The 22,269-nt window shown below is 54.8% G+C and overlaps 2 protein-coding genes across 11 annotated transcripts in view; one reads left to right on the plus strand and one right to left on the minus strand.

The window, feature by feature from the left end:
- The first annotated feature begins 403 nt into the window (after window positions 1-403).
- On the plus strand, window positions 404-19,889 carry LOC146338304 (tumor necrosis factor ligand superfamily member 10-like). 4 transcript variants are annotated; one of them, XR_014784784.1, is made up of 6 exons: window positions 404-3,796; window positions 11,728-11,874; window positions 12,638-12,674; window positions 13,202-13,312; window positions 14,517-15,310; window positions 17,302-19,889. XR_014784784.1 is itself a non-coding variant. In XM_084813432.1 (5 exons), exons 1-5 carry the CDS (start codon window positions 2,798-2,800, stop codon window positions 14,951-14,953), a joined length of 1,731 nt encoding a protein of 576 aa, XP_084669558.1. In that variant the 5' UTR covers window positions 404-2,797; the 3' UTR covers window positions 14,954-18,935. The 4 variants fall into 4 exon arrangements, 2 of the variants coding, with proteins under 2 accessions (XP_084669558.1, XP_084669559.1); XR_014784783.1 differs by having other exon boundaries at window positions 14,517-15,343; window positions 17,302-18,932; XM_084813432.1 differs by having other exon boundaries at window positions 14,517-18,935.
- CLCN5 (Cl-/H+ antiporter 5) overlaps window positions 18,912-22,269 on the minus strand; it is a 50,362-nt gene continuing 47,004 nt past the window's right edge. For all 7 annotated transcript variants that reach the window (XM_084813427.1, XM_084813426.1, XM_084813424.1 and 4 more), the window contains 2 exons: window positions 20,269-20,485; window positions 18,912-19,304 (listed from right to left, as the gene is read on the minus strand). In XM_084813427.1, the coding sequence (XP_084669553.1) occupies window positions 19,214-19,304; window positions 20,269-20,485 (308 nt within the window). In that variant the 3' untranslated portion in view covers window positions 18,912-19,213. The remainder of the gene's footprint in view (window positions 19,305-20,268; window positions 20,486-22,269) is intronic.

Below are 22,269 nucleotides of genomic sequence, written 5' to 3' on the forward strand. Positions count from 1 at the left end.
GTACCTGTGTGTGTGCCCCATGCATGCACACCTAAGAATAAGTGGGCTCTAGGGCAAGGAATGAATTTGCCACAAGACTCTTGTTGGTTTTGCTGCCAGAGATTGGTAGGGCTGTCCCTCTAGACTCTTGTCGTTTTATGCTACAGCCCTGAACCTGACACCATAATGGTGTCTAACAGTGTGTGCTACACATTTTGCCAATTAGCTGCAAATTAATAAATTAGTATTCTGGCCCAGAAGATGAAATGCAAGCCTCATCTAATGCAATACATCTTGTAGCTTCATCTCTGAGAAAAGGGAGGTTTGCATCCTGAGAAACTCAAAACAAAGGAGACCATTTACTGGACAAACAGCTGTGGGGGAACATCACAAAATAGTGGCATTAGGACAGCCTTTTAAAAAAATGCCTTGCTGATTTTTAATGCCATAATTTAAAACTATTCACTAACCTAAACAGGTTACAACAGCTGGGATTGTTTAGCTTGGAAAAAAGGAGGGTCAGGGGAGACATGATAGAGGTCTACAGAATGATGCATGGTGTAGAGAATGTGGATAGGGAGACTTTTTTCTCCCTCTCTCAAAATACTAGAACCCAATGGGGTCACCCCATGAAGCTGATTGGTGGAGATTCAGGACAGGTAGGACTTCTTCACACAGTGCATAGTGAATCTATGCAACTCGCTATCATAGGATGTGGTGATGGCCACCAATTTGGATGTCTTTAAAAGGAGGTTGGACAAATTCATGGAGGAGGAGGCTATCGATGGCTACTAGTCCTGATGGCTCTGTGCTACCTCCAGTACCAGAGGCAGTGAGCCTATGTACACCAGTTGCTGGGAACATGGGTGGGAGGGTGCTGTTGCGCTCATGCCCTGCTTGGGGGTTCCTGGTCGACAGCTGGCTGGCCACTGTGTCAACAGAATGCTGGACTAGACAGACCCTGGGTCTGATACAGCAGGGCTCTTACATTCTTACGAGAGCCTCACATTTCCTTTCCATGGAATTGCTCCAGCCAAAGCTCAGAAATGTCAACACGAGTCTCAGATTTCCTATCTGTGACCTTCCCTCTGATTGGCTGAGGAGTCAAAGAAATACTTGCCAGGTTGCAAATTGTTTGAGCTACCACAGATTGCCTTGGTCTCCTCAATCCCCCCCCCCTCTTGTGCCTTGTGTGGCATTCCAAGGCTGACCTCGTTCCAGTTTTGCCTCTGCTTATCTGCTGTGAGTCTCTGCAGAACCTGGAACCCTCCCCATCCCTGAGAAACTGAGCATCTTGCCTGGCCCCACTGATGGCTGTGTGTCCTCCCCTTTCTGTCATTTGGATTCAGTGATGTTGTTGGACTGCTGTTTTAATTGGCCACGGATGAGCTTTTTTTTTATCACCTGGTCACAACTGGTAAACCTCCTGCAGCACTTACAGCCTGTTGCCTGTAACTGCTGACCCCAGGGCAAGATGATTTTTATATTTACTACACCTCTGCAACAGATTAGAAATCCAATAAAGTGGAGTTGTGGTGAAAATGTCTTTGTCACATGCCTAAATGCTGATGGATACTGCTACTGGCCTTCTCCCCATGTGCTTGCCTGAACACTGTGGCAAGCTGAAGGCTGTGGCCACGTGGGAGACAATTATTAGTAGCAACCTGCTGTTCTGAACCCCTCCCCGCCCCTTTGGCTTCCTCAGCTGCCCCCCCCCCCCCCGCTTCTGCTCATTGGAAGGACAGATACTGAAGCTGAAGCTCCAATATTTTGGCCACCTAATGTGAAGAGAAAACTCTGGAAAAGACCCTGATGCTGGGAAAGACTGAAGGCAAAAGGAGAAGGGGACGGCAGAGGATGAGATGGCTAGATAGCATCACCGATGCAATGAATATGGACTTGAGCACGCTCCGGGAGAGAGCGCAGGACAGGAAGGCCTGGCGTGCTGTGGTCCATGGGGTCACGAAGAGTCGGACACGACTGAACGACTGAGCAACAACAACTGACACCATTGATAGCCAGCAAGCTGAAGTCAGACCAGTACGCTCCTCCTGTGCATGAAATGCTTACTATAGGCATTTGCTCCCCTGGGCTAAAAAGGCAACTATTTTTATAATGACTGAGGGATGACTTGAACACATGCTTTCCCTGCTCAGAAAATTTCCCCTTCTGGGAATAAACATATAATCCACATGCAGATTGTCATGTCTGATGGTTGCACATGCGTCCATTTCACCGCGTACTGTGCACGAATGCTAGGGAACCACGCCACATCGTGGCTTCCCAGCGTGAGGCCCTGGTGTGTGCTCACCAGCCATGGGTGGCAGCCTGCACACAGGCCCCACGCTCATCCCTGTTCAGAAGTGCTTTGTGGAGGAGCGTCCAGAGTCCTCAAGCTGCGCCCTTCAGTTTGCTGCATGCATCATCGCCCTTCAGTTTGCTGCATGCATCATCCGTAGCCGAGTGGGAAGGGGTCATCCATGGGAGTTCTTGGCATCACTCTGTCTGTGCATTCACACATGCGCTCGGATACCATGTGACCCATGACACTGAGGGGCTGCTTTTATCATTACCCCACTGAAATGAGGCCTCCCCCCCCCCGACCACCCAAACGTGGCAGAAATCATCCTAGCGCACATGAGCGCCACTCCAGCGAGCGCCATCGGCATGGCAGCGGCCCCGCCCCACTTTGGGCTTCCAGCAGCAGTGGCGCGGCTGCGCCTGCTTGGGAGCACACCTGGACTAGCTTACGGTGCCCAGCGCCTTCCCGGACGGCTCAGTAGCTGGCGGGCCCAGGCCGGCAGGCCCCGAACTGCCAATGCCAGAGGCGGAAGAGGGCTGGAGACGAGCAGGCCCTGGGGCGGCGGGGCGGCTGTGCGAGCGCTTCCCGCCTCTGCTCCTCCCTCGCCGACGCGGACGCGGCCCTTCGGCACCCGCCTCGAGAGAGGGCCCGCTCTGCGCCCCCGCGCTCCGCACTCGCGCGCCGCGGATGCAGAGGGCCGTTTGGCCGAGGGGTCGCTCGCCACCGCGTGGCTGTAACCGCGCGGCAAGCCGGCCCCTCCTCGCCGTGCCAAGCCTGCGGAACTCTCGCCACACGCCTGGGCCGGGACTCGCAGTCCAGGGCCGCAGCGGGGGAGCGCGCGTGTGCGAGGGACCCCGCGCCGCCCGGGGGGCCACGCTTTCCCGTGGCGAGCGAGGCGCCCCGCCCGGGGCCCACGGCGAGCGGGGGCGGGGCGCCGGGAGCGGGTGGAGCGGCGGTCCCCGGCTGGGAGGCTGGGGCGCCGCGCCGCTTGCGGGGCCTGCCGAGGCCCACGCGGCCAGGCGGCCTTCTTTGTTTATCCGCCGCCGGGCTGCCCCGCCGACCTTCGCCCCCCGCGCCGCCCCGCCCCGCGCCAAGGAGGCGGGCCTGCTGGGCGCCTCGGAGCAGACCCTCCTCCCGGCCCTGGAGAGACGGAGCGGGCGGCGCGGCTGGCGCTGGAGCGGGCGAGCGCGTCTGCGGCGGGGTAGCCGCGCGTCTTGGCTGCCGTCGGGAGCGGCTGCGCCCCGGATCGCCCGCCGGATGGCTCCGTGGCTCGGCGCTGAGGTGGCCCAGGCGGCGGCCCCTGCGGGCCAGCAGTACTTCCGATCGGACAGCAGCGACTCGGCCTCCCGCATGCTGGGCGCCGCCGAGGGCGAGGCGCCGGCCCGCGCCGAGAAGCGCCGTCGGAAGAAGCGCTGCAGCCCGGTCTGGCTGGCCGTGGCCGCCATGGCCATCCTGGCCTTGCAGATCGCCTCCACCACCGGCCTCTTCGTCTACTTCACCATGTCCATCGCCAAGGTGAGCGGGGCCGCCGCGGAGGCGGGGCCCCGTCGGGGTGCGATCCGCAAAGCGCTTCACCCACGGGACGCGCAAGCCCGAGGCTGCCGCCGAGATGGCCGGAGGCGGGCGGGCACGGCCAGCGGCGCGGCGTACCGCACTCGGACGGCAGCGCGGCAGCTCTCGGTCCCAGCGGGAAGCAGCGCTCGGCCGCCAGCAGCGGAGGCGGGGGAGGGGCGCCGGTCGGGTCGGGCGAGGCTTCGCCCCCAGAGCAGCCCGTGGCGGCCCCTCGAGGGCGGAAAGGCGCCCCTGGCACCAGCTGCCCGCCTCTGGGCTCTCCTGTTGCGGGCGGGGCGACGAGAGCCCCTCTGCGCCCCCCGTCTCCAGCCGCACTCTTCGCCCCCTGCTGCTGCCCCAGCTGGATGTCGTCTCGGAAGCTGCGGCCGGGGTTGCTTTGTCGAGAGGGGCCCTGGCGGCGCCTGGCGTGGGGGGCGCTTGGAAGGAGGGCCCTTTGATGCCAGCGGGGCTTCCTTCCCAGGAGCTGCGCCGCGGGGAATCGGCGCTCGGGCTGGGGCTCTGGAGGCGCGTCCGGCTGGGATCGTGATGGAAGCCGCGGCGAGGGAGGGGCTGGAACGGCCGGATCCAAACGCCTCCTAGAGAGTCAGGGAGCGTGTCTACGACAGATTGGGGCGCTTCTGAGGCGCTCTGGAGCGGCAGAATTCTGGGCGGGGGGGAGAAGTATTTCGGACCTGCGGACCCCCCCCCCCCCGCTTTCCAGGTGCCTCGACAGGTTTTGAGCAGTGGCTGAGGGACCGAGCGCCCTGCAGGGAAGCGAAACCGAAACCCCGCGGCCCCCCCCCCGCCCTTCCGGAGAGGGGAAGCAACAACAATGGTCCGGGCAGCAGACCAGGGCAGGGCCGTCTGGCCTACCCTGAGCGCCGCCTCGGCTCTCCTTTACAAAAAAATCGGGCAGAGGTACGCCCAGGCGGAGCCCGACCCCCGCCCGCGAGCCCCAGAGTAAAGCCACAAGGATGTCCCTGCTCCCCACTCTCAGGGTTGGAAGAAAAGCATCCCAGGAGAGCTAAGAACAGTTGCGTACTCTTGAGCAAACTGGTGCGTTCCAGATATTTTGGACTACAATTCCCATCAGCCCCAACAACAGCCAGTGGTCAGGCATTGTTGGAGCTGTACCCCAAAACATCTGAAGGACGCCAGGCCACCTCCCGCTGCCATAGCCAACAGCACGCCTGGCAACGGGGGGGGGGGAGGCTGCAGTAGCGCCTTTACGGCCGGGGGGGGGGGGGCTTTGCTTGGCCATCCGAAGCAGCTGTGCTTTGCTAGCCAACGGAAGAGTATGCAGAAGTCACACTAAACTGAGGTGTGTGATGGAAGGAGTGGGCGGGGGCGGATACCTAAGGAGAAAGAAATAAGGACACGCTGGCTTTACATCTGCCCCATCTGTGCAATTCCACCTGGATTCTCCCACCAGCTCCCACCAGTTGCTTGGCTTGGGAGGAGTGTGCAGCCTCTCTTGGAGAAGCCCCTGTAGCATTGGGGTGTTGCCATTTTCTTGCTGCTTTGTGTCATTGTATGTCGGGGAGTTTAAACCTCGTTTAGAAGCACCTTCAGGCCATTTTCACAGGTAATGCCTAAATAGGTCTCTTCACTTGACTGCAAAATCTATATCTTTGAGGCGTGCTAACACCATTCCTAAGTGCACTCAAAGAGTGCATAAGAGGTTCAGAAACAAAGTTGCTGTCTTTATTTTTTATTTAAAATTATTTTTAGGCTGTCTTTAAGGGTAGAACTCTCAAGGCAGCATATGAGATAAAAACCATACAAAAGTATACAAATAGGCAATAAATAAATATACAATAAAATCCTATAAAACACAACAAAAACAGATTACACCAAGAAAACCTGTAGCCCACAGGTTATGGGAAGCCCAGCACAAACAAGTGGGTCTTTAAGAGGGTGAGAATGCTCTACAGTCATATACACACTTTCTTGGAAGTAAGCCCCATTGAACTCAGTGAGCCTTACTTCTGAGCAGACATACATAGAATGCCACTCCCACCCTTTCCACTTGGGGTTGCTTCTGAGGGGCTGGCTTTAAGGTGGGAGAGGACACAGTGCCACCCCCAGCTTAAAGCCAACCCTAAATGGGTTTTTACTGAATCGTAAGGGGATCCTTGACATTTGCTTTTTGATCCACCATGCCTTCATATTAGGATGGGATGTTAGATTTCAACAGAGGCATACATTCTTGGTTCCAGATGTCGTTTTGAAGATACCCACTTTAGAATCCTGCAGCAAAATGCCTGTGTGAAAGGGAAATGGTGTTTTGCAGCTGCTGACCTCCCTTGTTTTTAATGAAGGGGGGCAGGAACAGAGTTACCTGTGAAGTCCAACTCATTGCTGATAAGGACGTGATGGTTGTGTGAGAATCGTGCCTTCTGTCCCTGGGGTAAATGGGAGAGGAGTTATCTCTGACTAATCAGGCTGGATTCAGGAGAGTTGCATCAGGCCAGCATGTCAGTTCCACACTTAAGGGGTGTATTTATTTATTGCACTTTTAAACCACCTAATAAGTGAAGTTCTCTTGGTGGTGTACAATACATTAAAAATACAAACAATAAGGCAATGAATAAAAACAGCACATAAGAAATGTGCTTACCAGAAAAAAGATGGAAAAAGCAGTGGGAAAACACTGGAGGGTAACAAACTGAAGACAGTGTCATCTGGACCCCCTTGCAAAATGTTGAGAATGAGGCAGGGTGATGGTGCAATAAAAGCCTCAACTGGAAGCCCGCCAAACATTGTTTTGTATTTGATACAGCCATGAATATCTGTCACCCCAAGAAAGCCATGGCAGGCTGCAAAGAGTGCAAGCGCACTTTTGCAAACACAGAAGCGTGACTCCAGTGGCTAAGATAAGGAGCACAGTGACTTGCAGGCATCAGAGTTGCTGATTATCCCCATAGGGCTTGGGAAGGAATTTCACCATTCCTTGAAGACAGGCTTTTGCACAACTGGAAGAGTGCCTTTGGGCTCCTCCACGGTAGGTTGGCGGCGGCTGCAAGTCCTCTAGCCTGATCTTTTGATCTGCAGTGGAATGCAAAAATGGGAATAGAGTCAGGTCCAAGGGATTCCGTGTCAGCGCAAAGCAGAGACTTGTGTTGTATTGGTACAGGAATCCAGGAAAACTGTACTGGGCAAAGTCCAAGTCAGGTGTGGATGGTGGAGGGGCGGAACCCACATGGTCTCTCAGGAGGGTGGCAATGAAAACAGACATTTTCCTGCAAATTGCATGTTTAAGGGGCAAGTCAGAGAGTATTTGCTCTGCTCCCTTCCCTTGGGCCAGCAAGCCGGGCGAGGCTGCAGCAGCCAGATGTGTGCGTGGCAGCAGTTGAGAGCAAAGGCATGGGACACAGCTGGTCCCCAAGCACCTCTATTGCTGCTCCAGGGTCCTCCAGTGGGTGGACCAGCCCTAGACCTCATCAAAGTCTGGCTTATTTGTGTCACCTGGAACAAGGGTGAGGGTTGGAGGAGAACAGATGCTTGAGAGGGAGCGTCATTGGATGAAGCTACCGAAAGGACAGAAGGAACTGTGGCTGCCTAGTTGGATGTCTGGCCTGCCTTATCTCTAAGGCTTCTGGGGAGTTGTTGTTGTTGTTGTTGTCGTCGTCGTCTGGGGAGTTAATCACACACAAACCACATCAGTTAAGGATAAAACTGCACTGATCTCATCTACGACAATTGCAGCAAACAGCCAAAGGTAGCCAGCCGGTGGGAGGGGGCTCTGCAAGAGTTTCGAGAGAAGCTGGTGCCTCGGGAAGAGAGCCCACGCGCACCTCCACTGTGCCTCCCCTCTTCCCTGTGCTGCGTCTCTGGGCTCTCGCCTCCCTCCCATTGGTGCCGTTGCTGCTCCGTGTTGCTGCTGCTGCTCCCCTGAAGAGCCACATCGGCCATAGAAAGTAGCTGGCGCGGCTCTGCGGAGAGAGAGCCAGGCCCAAGTGCCTGGCTCTGAGGGGCCCTTCCCCAGCACCAGGCATGGTGGGAAGGCTAGGTACTTGGGCCTGGCTGAGTTGTGCCGGCTGCTTTTTACCGCCAACTGGGTCTTCAGAGAGACCGCCCGCCCTCTGGATCACCCTGACAGGATCCCCAGGGTGAGCCAGCGAGTGGGTGGCTGCTGTGGAGAGCCCCGCTGGCTGCTCTCCCTCTGGCGCTGCTGCTGGGGGGAGCAGAGCTGTTAGTGGGGCCTCGGGGCTCTCTGAGCACCTGCTGCTGTGGTGCCAGTCTGGGCGGCAGGTGAGAGGCCACCCTGGCCAGTGAGCGCTCCAAACCACCCGCCCAGCGGCGCCTGCAAGGGGGCCTCCCACTGGTGGTGGTGGGGAGCGTGTAGTCACCACTCCTCCCACTCTGCCGCCTGAGGAGGGCACTTCACCCTGCTTCATGGGAGGGCCGGCCTGTAGAGAAGCCTGCGGTTTGGGTGGGTGAAAGGGAGCTCCTTTTAAAGAAGCTGTGGTAGACAAGGTACTGGAGAAGCGCCTTCAAGAAGCAGAGGAAGTGCCCAGGACCTCCCTGGAGTGTTGTGCCTTGTGTGTCACCTTTCTGTGCAATAATTAACCACTGCTGGGAAACCCATTTCCTTGTAACTTCTCCAGGCCGGCCCTTGCAACGTTTATGGACGTTGTTGTCAAACCGTTCACTGAACCTTCAGACAGAGAAAGCCGTGCCTGGTTTCCTGCATTGCTCTGGGCCATGGTAGGGTTGCTTCCCCACTTGTCAGTGTTTGTAAGCCTTGCCACCTTTGTGAAGGATAGAGGCCCTGTGTCTTAGACAGCAGCAACACACGTCCGAATCGACAGGTGAAGCATAGAAATGCAGTGATCAGCACAGCTTCACCTGTTGATTTTTGCCTATTCAGCTGTTGAAAGCCCAGTGCCTCTGTCCATAAAGGCTGGCAACTGTCTTGAGGAATGGCGCCATTTCTTCACATTCAGAGGTCTGGTTTGTTTGATGGTTTTTTCTGTGCAGCCCCTTAGTAGTGGGCAGGACCCCTAAGAACAGTAGCTCTTGCCCCTCATCCAGCAAAGGGTCAGAGAACAAAGGGGGTATATATGTGGCGGCTTTGACCAGTAATTTCATTACAGGTACTGTGGTCTCCTGTGGCCCTGAGCACCCCACACATCTGGAGCCCTGCAAATCAGAGATGAAGGGGTCTAAAGCAGCAGTCCCCAACCTTTTTGGCACCAGGGACCGGTTTCGTGGAAGGCAATTTTTCCACGGACTGGGGGGGATGGTTTTGCTGGTGGACTTCTGGCTGCTGGGATGGAAATGGCGTCCACTATGCGGACACCGTTTGTTTCCCTGTTCTTTGCAGTAATAGGCTACGTAAAGATTTATGTAGCCCATTACTTGAAGAACAGGGATGCAAATGGTGTCCGCGTAGCAGATGCCATTTGCGTCCCAGCGGCAGGAAGTCCGCCAGCGGCCGGAGCTGGCTGGCAGCTGCAGACTCACCGTGGAGCAGAGCCGGCCGGGGCCAGCAATGATTCCTGTGGGGAGGGACGGATCACCTCCCCCTCGCCTGCGGACCCCCGCAGACTCAAGCTAAGGGGGTTTCACACACCCCTACAGCCCGGTTCCTAACAGGCCAAGGCCCAGGGCTTGGGGACCCCTGGTCTGAAGAACATTTGCTGTTTACATGTCTTTGTGATGAGCATCTACAGCTGCCAGTTGCTAGCAGTCTCCCGCCTCCTCATAATCTCTGCTTATCACACAGCAGTTGATACATGCAGCCTCAGGACTCTTGGAGAAAGTTGGCAACAGGTCTGCCTCTGTGTGCTCGGTTTTGCAGCTAGGGAAGGATGGGTGGAGCCATTTTAAGTAAAGTTTCCAAGCATGTTTTCAGCAGCTTAGTTTGGGTCTCATTTCCCCATCAGTTCCTGCATTGTTTCCAAAGTTCTGCGAAGTGTAGCCTCCCCGGGACTGAAGAGGCGCCCAGGGCAGGCTGGCGATAGCCATCCTAGGGAAGGCTCTCTGATGCGCCCCTTGCAGGGACAGTTGCAATCAACTTGCCCCTTGGGTGCCGGTGCTCGTCGCTTTTTGGCAGTAATCTTGGCTGTGGTGATCTCTTGAGTATGTTCAGCAGCCAACGTAAATCAAGCACCTCGGAACTCTACGTTTGCCTCTAGCACTCCATTTTTCACACATCAGCCGTAAGTGTACATACATGTATGAATCAACAGAGAGGGAGGGTGCCAGCATCATTAAACATGGAATTAACTTCCACAAGATGGACTGATGGCCACCACTTTGGACAGCTGTAAAAGGTGATTTGACAAATTCATGGAGAATAAAGCTATCAATGGCTACTAGTCCTGATGGCTATGTGCTACCTCCACTATCAGAGGCAATATTGCTCTGTACACCAGTTGCTGGGGAATATGGGCAGGAGGGTGCTGTTGCACTTAATGTCCTGCTTGTGGGTTCCCGGTCGACAGCTGGGTTGGCCGCTGTGTGAAGAGAATGCTGGACGAGATGGACCCTGGGTCATCCAGTGAGGCTGGGTGGTGGTGAGGATACTGAACAGGTAAAAGGACATCCTTCTCCACACAGGATATAGAATTCACTTCCACAAGATGTGGTGAAACTGTCAGCTTGGACAGCTGTAGAAGGGGACTGAAGAGATTCATGGCAGACAAGGCTGTCAGTGGCTGTTAGTCACAGCTATATATTTCCTGCAAGATCAGAGACCTTTCAGTACCGGTTGCTGGGGAACACAAGCAGGAGCGCCTGTTGCTCTCCTGTCCTGCTTGTAGAAAGTCCTTTGGCGGGCTCTCCCACACTGGAGGCGTTCAAGACGAGGCTGGACAGCCATCTGTCAGAGATGCTCTGACCTGGATTCCTGCGTTGAGCAGGGGGCTGGACTCGATGGCCTTGTAGGCCCCTTCCAACCCCACTATTCTATGATTTTATGATCAAGCTTCAGGGGGCTTCTGCTGTTAGCCTCTCGCCCTCTTGGACTGCCCACCCGAGAGGCTTCGAGAGCCTTCTTTGGGATGGGCCTTGATCACACAGTGGTGGGTCACGAGGAGCAGCTGCCGTGGCCGTACAGACCATGCGCTGCCCCACCATCTCCCTTGCTGACAGGTGCATGCACAGTACAGCGGCATTGTGTTTTGTGTTTGCACCCCGTGCTCGTTCTGTGAGGCCTGGCCCAGTTCCTTGGTGACCACTAAAGCAGTGCCCTGAACGCCTGGTTTGCAAACTAGAATGAGTCCGTGTTTGGGCATTTCACTGGACACTCCTTGTGCCCCTCAGTCTTCCTCCTCCCCATGTGCTTGGCCAAAACAGACCTCCCGCCTTCTCCGTTCCTGAGCAGCGGCTCCTGGCCAGGTGTTGGAGTGTGGGCAGCCTCATGGCAGGAGAGGGGGTCGTGTGGAGAAGGGGGCTGGGCTGCTAGGCCCCTGTGTGGACCTCCTTGGGTCAGGAGAGAAGCTGCTGCTGGCTGTCAGGAAACAGATGGATTTACTTACGTGGCTTTCTAGCCTCTGCTAAGGCCTGGGCTTGGGATAAGCTACATTATGCATAAACAATATGGATGGATTCATGTCCTTAAAAAGAGGTCTTACCAAAGTCTGACATGGGAGTCAGAATTCATGTGGGAAATTGCACAGTTCTTATGCATTGTTGTTGCATGTGATGACCCTTCCCATATGCCAACTGCTGCATGTGGGAGGTGTGCCCCGGACTCTTGCAATTTTAGCCAGACGAAACAGCCCTAGAGGACCGACTGTGTGAGGCAGCAGCAGCAGCCTTGCTGGAACCTTTCCTTCCGCAGGTAGAGGCACATGGCTGACTCCTCTGCTGAGGAAGCACTGCACGCACGCACGCCCCCGCCCCATCTAACAGACCCTTCCTTGCCACCCTCTTCTCTCTCTCAGCTCAGAGCTCAGGCCCAGGGGAGCTCGGAGGAGCTGAGGTGCCTCCTGCTCCTCAACAGACTGCAGGAACTCCCCGACATGGAGGAGCTGATCGGCAGCCACTCCTGCCTCAAGCTGGCCAGCAGCATCAAGGACTACGTTGCCATGGTGAGCCCTGGGCAAGGGGAGACGACGTCACCCCCACACAGGACTTGCGGGATTGGGAAAGCCCCCAAAGAGGCCCGTAGCCCCACACCCCCAGCGCCTCCTCTCATCAGCAGCAAGAGATCGCCTGCCTGGAATGGGAGGTGCTTCACAAGCACAGGCTTTCCATGGTCACATCCGCCCCTGCCCCATAGCTACATGATGCTGGCAGACAAGCCTCATACCTGTGTCTGTGTGTGCAAGTCACTTTCAGAAAATGTAATGAGAAACCATCTCACTGTAGACCGACTGTCGGAAATCAATGAATGGCCTACCTAGGCAGAGGAACATGTGTGGGGGGGCATGCCGCTGAAGCTGCTGTGGAGGGGTGTGGGCAGAAGCATAAGAACAGCCTAGTTCAGGGTGGGAGGGGGGCACACCACAGATCTGGCAGCCAAACCTCATTTTCTTTAACCTGAACAATCCTGCCCCAAACACAGGCACGCCTACACAGAGGCTTTGCCCCACCCGCACCTTTCCTCCCCACTGGTCATGCATGAGATCAGCAACTTTGCTCCGTCAGAATCCACTCTTAACAGCTGGGGGATCTCACTTGGCCTGGCCATTCCAACCAGGGCTCTTGGCTTCTGGTGGTTGGGGACCAGTGCACTGGGGCCCAAGTGGGAGCGGCCCATGGCCACTTGATGACCAACCTGGGCTGATCAGCACCAAAAGAGTCTTCGTGCTCATTATAAGTTCTGAATTCCCTTTCTTGCTCCTGTTTCAGGTGACTGAGAACATCGTCCGCAAGAGCGCTCAGGGTGGTGAGTCTGAAGATCATGGGGTTAGGCAGGATGGCTCAATGCCTTGGGGCTGGGGAAAGGAAAATACAACGGTGTGCAAGATAAATAATGGGCAGATCATCTTGGATGGAAATGGTGGCACGCACACCCGTTTCTCCAAAGATGAAGCACTGAAAGGGGTGGGGGAGGCATGTTCCACCCATACAGGCTTTGCTGGGTGCAGAAGCTAAGATTTGGGTGTATGGGGGGCGGGGGGGCTAGAGGAGGAATGGCATTCTCCCCACTCGGGCGTGGAAGGGGGCTTGTCTGATGTTTGGCAGTGTCATCCTTTGGGTTGAATGTGTCAGCCGGGAACCAGGAGAGATCAGCAATTGCCCTGGTCCAACTCCCCTATGAGGCATGCAGTGGCTTTTCTTGTGGGGAGGGCTTCAGTACCCAGGACCACTCCCAGCTGCTCCCCCATGGCTTTTACACATTTGCTCTTCCCACGAAGGCCCTCCAAGGGCTCCCCTAAATGCTGACCAGGATATCTTACCCTTGTGCTGCAGACCACTCCAATAAGCACACCAACTCCACAGGTGCGCCACTGGTGAGCCAGCAGACGGGCGGCAGACCCTCAGCACACCTGACGCTCTGGAGACAGAGTCCATCTGAGCCAGGTGAGTCTGGCTGTGTAAGAGGCCACTCTGACGTGGGAGGGGGGGTGCACATGCCCATGAGTGTGAAACATCTCTTGGGCATCGGTCAGTGACCGTCTTCGATGATTTCTTTGACTCAAGCATTGTGTTCAGGCGGTTCCTGGTTGCCTGTGAATTCCCGGCAGAGCACATGAGAGGCCACCTGGGTTCAGCCCCGTGTGGATTTAAGAGCTCCTAGCTGCCTCCGGATTGGGCTAGGGAAGCCCAGCAGAGCAGCAGGCAACTGCTCCCGGGAACTCCTCCTCCATGTCCTCCTGCTCGACTCCAGGGTCTTTGAACGACCATACAGGAAGGGAAGAAGGCGCCTGCTACGGGATCCAGTCACCGGCCCATCTAACTAGTGCCATCTACTGCATCCTTCCCCAGCCTGGGGACCTCCAAATTTTTTGGACTACAACTCCCACAATCCCTGCCCATTGGCCATGGGGTGGAGGCTGATGGGAGCTGTAGTCCAAAACCTCTGGAGGGCACCAGGTTGGGGAAGGCTGGACTGCCGTGATTGGCAGTGGCTCTGAGGTCTCCCCCGCTGCTGCGCGGAGCCCCTTCCAGTGGGAACGGCGCATGTGCCACTCCGGCACCGTGGCTCCTCATCAAGCGGATGTTCCTGTTTGCAGCCATCGCTGCTGGTGTCTGTGAGCAGATCTCCACCAACGTGTCCATCAGCAGCACTGCAAAGGCAGCAGCAGCATGCCTTGTGTAAACCAGTGACGGTGGAGGCCTGGCCCACACAGCAGGGGCTGTGGACCTTGTCACTTGTTCCCATCAGGGTGGCCAGAGCACAGACCTGCCCAGCGTGGCTCAGGCCATGAGAGAGAATTCAGGAAAGGAGCACTGGGCTGCCCCATAATCCTCCTTTGCAGACAGCCTATCCAGCATGCCCCCCCCCCGCCCGCCCGCCCGCCCGCCCGATGATGTGCTGGGCTGCAGCTCCTGTAGTTCCTAGCCAGCATGGGCCAGAACCTCTGGAAGGTGCCAGGTTGGGGAAGGCTGCTGTAGGAGGGAGACTCCTGCCCCAGAAAGTCTGTGGATTGAAAGGCCTCATGGGTATTCCCAGAGCTCATTACCTTCTGTCATATGATATAGCCTCTTCCACAGCTGTGCCGGTATCCCCCCCCCCCAACACGCACAGCCTCTCTGTGATGCCCCACTTCTGTTTTCCCTCCAGGGAGCCTGGGACTCTTTGGGGAGCTGCAGCAGTCCTGCCAGCACCCCATCCACCACTGGGCCAGCAGGACCATGCATGCACACCTCCAGAACCTCACCTATCAGGATGGCATGCTGCAAGCAAGCCAGGCCGGCACATACTACGTCTATGTGCAGATCTACTTCCGCTACCCCACCGAGGGCGGGGACCCCCGTGCCTTGGGGCACCAGCTCGTGCAGTGCGTCAACCTCCAGAGCTCTTACGGGCAGAACATCCTTCTGCTGAAGGGTGTGGGCACCAAGTGCTGGGCGCAGGATGCCACCTACGGGCTCCATGCCCTTTACCAAGGCGGCCTCTTTGAGCTAAAGGCCGGGGACAAGCTCTTTGTCTCTGTCTCCTCGCTGGACGTCAACTACGAGCAGGCAGGCAGCTACTTTGGAGCCTTCCGCCTTGCGTGAGGGCAGGGGGCGCTTCTCAGAACTGCCTCCGGAGGCATCGCTGCTGCCTGGACGTGCTGATGTGCCCTGCGGGGCCTGCTTGGACCCAGCAGGAGGTGCCCACTGAGCCCAGGACACCAGCCCCCCACCCCTGCATACTGTTGCTGTGCACGTCCGTGGGGCCTTCTGGGGCTGGAGAGCCACCCCCCCCCCCCATTCCAGCATGGGGAAACGGCTGCAAAGCGGAAAGGAGCAGCTGGCCTTCTGCGGATTTATGGGAGCCCCATCCTGGAGTAGCTCTCTCGGTTGTACGCCTTCTGCCACAAGCCCAAGGGAAGTGGAAGGCAAGGGGGAGAGACCGCTGAGGTCACCCAGCAGGTGAGAGCACTTCCCCCCAAGTAGGTGAAGCAGGTAAGGTAAACAATATGAGCCAGTCCCTTGTCACTGGCCATGTCTAGCTGGCAGGTATCCAGGCAGGCTGCGGAGTTTGCAGGGCTTTCAGGAGATCACGATAGCCAGCCTTCTCTTCTGTAAGACCCACCTATGGCTTACTTTCCCCTAACCCCAGAATTCTTTCAATAATTTCCATTGAAAAAGGTAGGATTCACATTCCAATTGTAGCAGGACAAGCAAAGCTGACTCTCAACCACTGGCCTGCTCCAGGGTTGCTCACGCACAGGACTTCTCTGCACTTGCAGCTCTCGTTCAAGTCAAGTGCTGACCGCTTTACGGAGGCTGCCAACTGCATAGGCAGGAAATGCAGGTCAGCGTGCTAACCATTCGCATAGCCTGCAGGCATCTTGAGAGGGAACAGACTGGGGAGACACAGGCATGCTCCCTCTCCCTGCAGCGCCTGCACCTAGGTGCACAACCGCATCTTCTCATCACGCGGGGTGGGGCGCGAGGTGGTGTTTCGAGTTTACACATTTGCTCCGGTAACCCAGGCTGAGGCTGCCGTGGCTGGCTGACGCTGGGCAGGGAAGTGCAGAAGCTGGCTGCACCAACTTCCCCGTTTGGCTTTGAAAAGTCCCAGTGGCCAAATGGGGGGTGGGGGGGTGTTGCCCCTAGAGCTGGAACGTTGTGGAAATCGAAATGGTTGTTGGTTTCATGTTCCAGTACCTGAGTTTGGTGGGAGCTTCTCGCTGTCAACCTAAACATCGGTGTCTGCGTTGCATTTTAAATACGGGAGTTACAGCTGGCAATGTAATTGGAACGCTGATTTTGTGGGGAAACGTTCACCGCTAAAACGTGCTAGCCCAAGAGCTTGAAGTAGACCTGGGTACAAAAGGAACTGAGAAGCTTTGCAGGAATGTGAAAAATGCCAAGCAGCATTTCCTCGCTTGAGGATGTTCGTCTAGCCTGCCGGTCCTGTTGCAAAAAGACGCCCATTGCTCTGCCCCGTGGTTGTTTCTCAGAGGCAAATGTTACCTGAGAGAATGAGTTCTGAGGAAACACGAGACGATGTAAGGATGTGGCATCCCCGATTCGGCAAGGTAGTTCAAGCCAGGGAAAGCTGCCACCAAGTGCACAAGCCCCTGGGTGTTGGGGGAAGGCCACCTTCCCAACCGGGTGCCCTCCAGATGGGTTGGGCTGCAGCCCTCAGTCAGCATAGCCAATGGCTGGGAATGACGGGAGTTGCAGTCCAACCCATCTGGAGGGTGGCTGGGGTGAGGGATACAAAACCTCTTGCTGCGCTCTCCAGCCCACTCAGCCACCCATCAGGGTGGGTCTACAGGGGAAGCTGCTGCAGGGCAGGGCAGGGGCCTGGCTACCCCGCTATGGCTTATCCTGACTGGCAGCGGCTCTGCAGAGTCTCGGGCCAGGCGAAGCCCCTTTCACCTCCCCTGCTACCTGGCCCTTTGAAACTGGCGATGCCAGGGATGGAACCTGCACTGAGCCATGGGCCCTCCCCAATAGGCCTGTGGAGGAGGGATTGTAGCCCAGTGGTGGAGCGGTTGCTTTGCACGCAGAGCACCCCAGGTTCAATCCTTGGCATTGCCAGGTGGGGTTGAGACACAGTCAGTGTGGACAACACTGAGCTAAATGAGCCAATGCCTGAGGTATGGGGCAGCTTCCTATGTTCCAGATCCTCTTCTCTGGGATGGCAAGGAAGAGGGTGGACTGCACCTTCTGCTGAAGTATGGGATTTGGAGGTGGGGAGAGAGAGAGAGATCTCCTGTGGCTTTTCCTTCCTGCCAGATTAGGCTTCAGCCCTTGATCCAGCAGGCAGGAACCACAGCAAGGGAGAAGTGCCGATCAAGACACCGGCCAGGCCTCTGGGCGGCTCGGCCACCTTTGCTTTTTTTAAGTTGGCAAAGAGTCTTGAAAACCAACACAGTTGTTACAGCATCTGTTTTTGTGAACTGCAGTACGCTTCATTAGATGTGGCCATGTCTTGTGCTTCTAACTGCTGCTGACATTCAGAAATTGCACAAGTGAAGCTTTTCCCACCACCTCCCCCAGAACTGTGTTGCCTGCTGAATTTCAGTGTGTCGGGCTGCTGCTAAGAAGTCCAGGAGGAGGAGGGGAGTCAGGAAAACAGTGGCAACTCTAATTTCCCCCTTGTGGGCCACAGATTGTTACATCCACGGGCGCTGCAGGGCAACCCACCCTAAATCCAGTTTGCGTCAGAATGAACGTGAGAAGATGGCCTGCGCTCCAGGCTCTGCACCAGGTTTTGACCATGCAAAATCTAGACCCCAGGATCTGTCCCTCGCCCGAGAGAGAAAATATTCTGCACCTCAAAGGCACCGGATGCCGCTCTAGACTTCCCTTGAAAATCAAGGACAAACGCCCAGTCTCCCCGGGCACCTTGCTCTGGTGCTGAGCCACAGCCCGGATGGCAATTGTAGCCCAAGCCTGCCAGTCCTACGGCTTCTTCCCCAGCACCCCCTCACATTTCGTCGGCGGCAGCTGGGCCCACAGCAGAAGTTGTGCAAGCAAATCTGAGTCTCTGGAACCATGGATTCGGAATACAGTGGGCCTTCCCCCTCCCTGAGGTTAGCTGCCTTTGGCCAGGAGTTTGGGTCTCCGCCTCTTCCCCAGAAACTTTGCCAACAGGAGGAAGTTACAAGCGCAACAGAGAGAGGAAACGAGGCTCTGACCCAGCTGCCTCTTCAAAGAGAACTCCAGGCTGTGAACCAGGGACAAAGGAGGGCAGTTGGAGAGAGAGACGGCATGAAGCCGCAGGATTAGGGAGGCCGGCTATGCCGTCAGTTACACCACCCAGACATTTCAGCAAGGCTCTTAATAAGGGTGAGGAAAACAGGAGAGAGTCAAGAGAGTTGAGGCAGGGAGAAAAATGTTTGCTGGTGAGACACAGGACTATTTTGGAGAGCAAGCTCTGACGTAGCCCGTCTAGAGCTCCAAAAGAGATGTGAATTGACCCAGCCAAATTGTGGAAGAGCTAATAGAGCAAAAAGGAAACATGCAGGGCAACTGGGAGTCCAAGGGGTGATTGAGGTGCCAAAGGAGGAGTCTCGGGAAGCCAAAGATGGTGTGTGCATGAGCTAGGCCAGCCCAGCCCAGCCACATATGTTTTTGGTGGGGGAAGAAGTGGAATGTTTGGGAACATCTGAATCTCTAGGCTAATCTATTAATTAGGGATGCCAATTCCTGTTGGTTCTTTGGGCAAATTTAAGCAGGATTAAACTGCTGCAGGTCCATTCACTGTATTCACAAAGAACTTGTTCTGACTTGGAGCAGAGTTCAAAATAAACTTGGAAAGGGTTTCTCATTCATGAACTTCCAAAATAAAACTGTAAATGGGCACTGAATGGAGGTGGTTTTGAAGCTTAGTTAAGCGTAGATCTGAGCTTTGTACAAGTAGCAACTTGCAGTATAGAGCACTGAGGTCTTTCATCTGCAAGGTATGGACCAACCCCCCTACCCAGTTGTTCATCGGTTTCTGCAGAGCTTCAGAAAAGGCTTAACTTCTCTCTCCCCCTCAAACTTGATAAAGAAGTGTTACGTTAAAAATAAAGCAACAGGCTTATTCAGTTATATTGTTTCTTTTACTCCTTCATGGAATCTCTCTGAATGCACCTTCAAAAGAATTATATAATAAAGTCTTCTAAAGAGAAGATTAATTTCCACAGATTACATAGTGCAATTGGTTATCTTGTAGAAAAAAATAAAACATGATTATCGTTGGCTCCATACAGGGAAACTGAAGACTGCTCCGGATTCTCAGTAAAATGAGAAGCAAAACTTTGGGAGTCCATTCTGTAAAGTTCCTTGGGGCGGGGAGAGGAGTGTTGCATCCCTCCCCCTTAGCCATGTTCAGTTGAACAATATGGAGTCTGGATCCTGGTTTGCCATTTGTGCAATGTGCTTTAATACATCCTTTTTGGTAATGATCCCCAACAGCTTCCTGAAAGAGAGACCATCCACAAAAGCCGTTATTAAACAAACATGAGAGACTCTTTTCCCAACTCTGCCTCCTCATCCGTTTCCCACTCTTGGCAACAAGAAGGCAACACATCTTTCAGAATTCAGTATCCCCTGACTATTAACTGAGCCCCATTAGCACCCATTCACTTAGAAGAAATGGATACCTGCCCAGTTATGAATCCAGAGAAACAGCTAGCCAAGTTCATATTCTCTCTCTCTCTCTCTCTCTCTCACACACACACACACATACACACACACACACTTAGGTGAGCCTCCTACCCCCTTTCCCAGAACTGCAGCTCCCACAGTTCCTTGGCAAAGCATTGCATCAGCTGAAGAATTTCATAAATGGATTTTAATTTGTAGAACAGTTGAAAGCTCAAGGTGCAATAAATTCACTGCCCAAAAATGACAGGCCTTTTAAGGAAGTGACATTAAAAAAAGGATGACAGTTGGACACACAAACCTGAGTTTGCAGTAATTGTGATGCCAGCTTTTTTGTTTTTGATATTACTATGTGATGTGTATCATTTGTATATACAATATATTCCCCACTATTGTCAGGTAACTGTCTTGTCTCATTTTCGTGATGTACTTCAACAAAAACGGCAGCAGAGAGACCCTTGGAGCGCTCCTGCGCTCACAATGGCAGGCAGCAGAAGGTGCCGCTCTACGGTGCAGCGTGTCTCCACGTGAGGGGCTTGGGGCTGCTGCACCACCACCACCACCCATGTCCAGCAGCCGCTCCCAGAACAGGGCATTCGCGGGATTCTTCCCTCTTTTGATCGGGGGCAGCTTGGAAGGCGGGTCATGCGCTGGACAAGAGTGCAGTGCAAAGTGAATCAATGTGGGAACAGGAACATTTGCACGACACCACGAAGCAGCACTCAAGGCAGCCTGTGGGGGCTTGAGAAGTGCCCCCCCGCCCTCTGAGTTGCTCTCACCCGTTGTGCGTGACCAGGCACTGGCGTAGCCCAAGCTTGCGGAAAATGTCCACCACAATTTCCATGGGTGTTTGGTCTGTCACGGTGAAAGGGCTGAGGTCGAGGATGCTCCGGAGCTTGAGAGTGGACGGCGAACTGGGAGGCAGCGGTGGGGAGTGGTCAGCGAAATAAATAACAGAGCTGCTCACAATTCCATCTTGCTTCTTCCGGGCAGTTTCTGGCAGAGGGGGAAAAAGATGCTGTTGAGAAGTGAAGACGCAGGATTCATACTGACTGGCACGCAAGGCCTGCCTTGAGTAGGTGTGGCACCTGGGGGTCTGGATTGTGGGGTTAATTTGTGGATGGTCTCTGGGAACTTTGGATCTTTTTGAGCGCTATAACTTACTTTAGTTTTATACTGCCCTTTATCTTACAATATCAGGCCAGTATATAAAATGTAACCCAAAATCCCAGTAAAATATACAGTAAACACAACATCACAACTACAACGACAAGAGGGAGGAAATGCATGCAATAGACAGCTCACGTCAATCAGCTTAAAACGCCTCGGCAAACAAATTGGTGTTGACCTGGTGCTGAGAAGAGTATAATGCCTGTACCAGTTGCACCTCCATGGGGAGGGTATTCTACAACTGGGGTGCCACAACAGAGAAGGTTCCTTTCTCATTGCCACATTATGTACGGGTGGTGCTTGGAGAAGCCTCCACAGCAGAACTCAAGACACAGGCAGGCTGATATAGGGAGAGGCACTCCTTCACTTGTTGGGGTCCCAAGCCATTCAGGTCCTTCAAAGCTAAGCACCAGCCCCTTGAATTGGGCTCGGAAGTGGATACGCGGCCACTGCAGCTCTTACGATTGGCAAAACATAACTTTACCTTGCTGTACTGGTTACAATTCTGGCAGATGCTTTCTGCACTGGCAGAAGCCAAAGTCATTTTAAAGGGCAGCCCTGTGTGCAATGCATTACAGTAGTCAAGAGGTTACAGGAACAGTCATAGCTGGTGAACTAGCCAAAGCTGAAGCTGGTAAAAGGTGCTTTTAGCCATTAAGGCCACCTGGGAGTCTCTGCTGTAGGAGAGGGCAGGGCACATACTCTGCTACTGCAGCCTGCAAGGGCTAGAATAGCACCAAGAGCAAAAATTGGCGCTGGAGACGCCTGTAAGAATACACGTTTCTACCCCAAGGCTATGAAAATGTGTGTAGGCAGTGGCTGGTGAAATCTCAAGAGCAGGGTGGGCTGCGCAGCCATCCCAGCATGGATGGGGGCCTCAGCAACCGGACTGCCCGTTGTCCCAGCCCGAGTGCCAGGAGAAGCACCCTGGACAACACACAAGAGCAGCCACGCAGGATCAGACCGAAGGCCTCTAGCCCAGCATTCTTGCCCCGCAGTGGCCAACCGGGTGCCCGTAAGCAGGACATGAGCCCAAGGGCACCCTCCCGCTCACTTTTCCTAGCAGCTGGTATCGAGAGACACACTGCCTCTAATACCGGAGGTGGTATACAACCATCATGACTAGTAGCCATGGTAGCCTTCTCCATGAATTGTTTAATCCCCTTAAAGCTTCGGCTATTGAGTGGTATAGAAATGAAATAAATAAGCCATCCAAGTTGGCTGCTTGTGTAGCAAATGTCGTAGTTTGTGATGTGTGAAGTATTTCCGTTCATCTGTCCTGAATTTCCCATCACTCAGCCTCATGGGATGACCTCGTTGGGCTCTAATACTATGACAGAGGTACCTATCCACTTTCTCTGCATCATGTATAACATGTAGATAAACGTGTCTAGTTTATGCCAGGTCAAAGAATTCAGCTATTGGAACAGAACTTGGGTGACCTGCTTACAGACATTCATTCGTACTGTTGGCCCAGGGCTTTTCCTCAGTTCCCCTTAATGGGTGTGCATTTCTGGGCACCCAAATTCCCCAATAACAAGGTAAGATGAAGTGGGAGGCCTCTGTGAACGCCAAGCAAACCACCACCCACATCTCTGGCTGTGTAGACA

This window comes from Heloderma suspectum, chromosome 9 (assembly GCF_057233095.1).
Source record: "Heloderma suspectum isolate Gila_16-S chromosome 9, 16-S_ref, whole genome shotgun sequence".
Taxonomy (NCBI): domain Eukaryota; kingdom Metazoa; phylum Chordata; class Lepidosauria; order Squamata; family Helodermatidae; genus Heloderma; species Heloderma suspectum.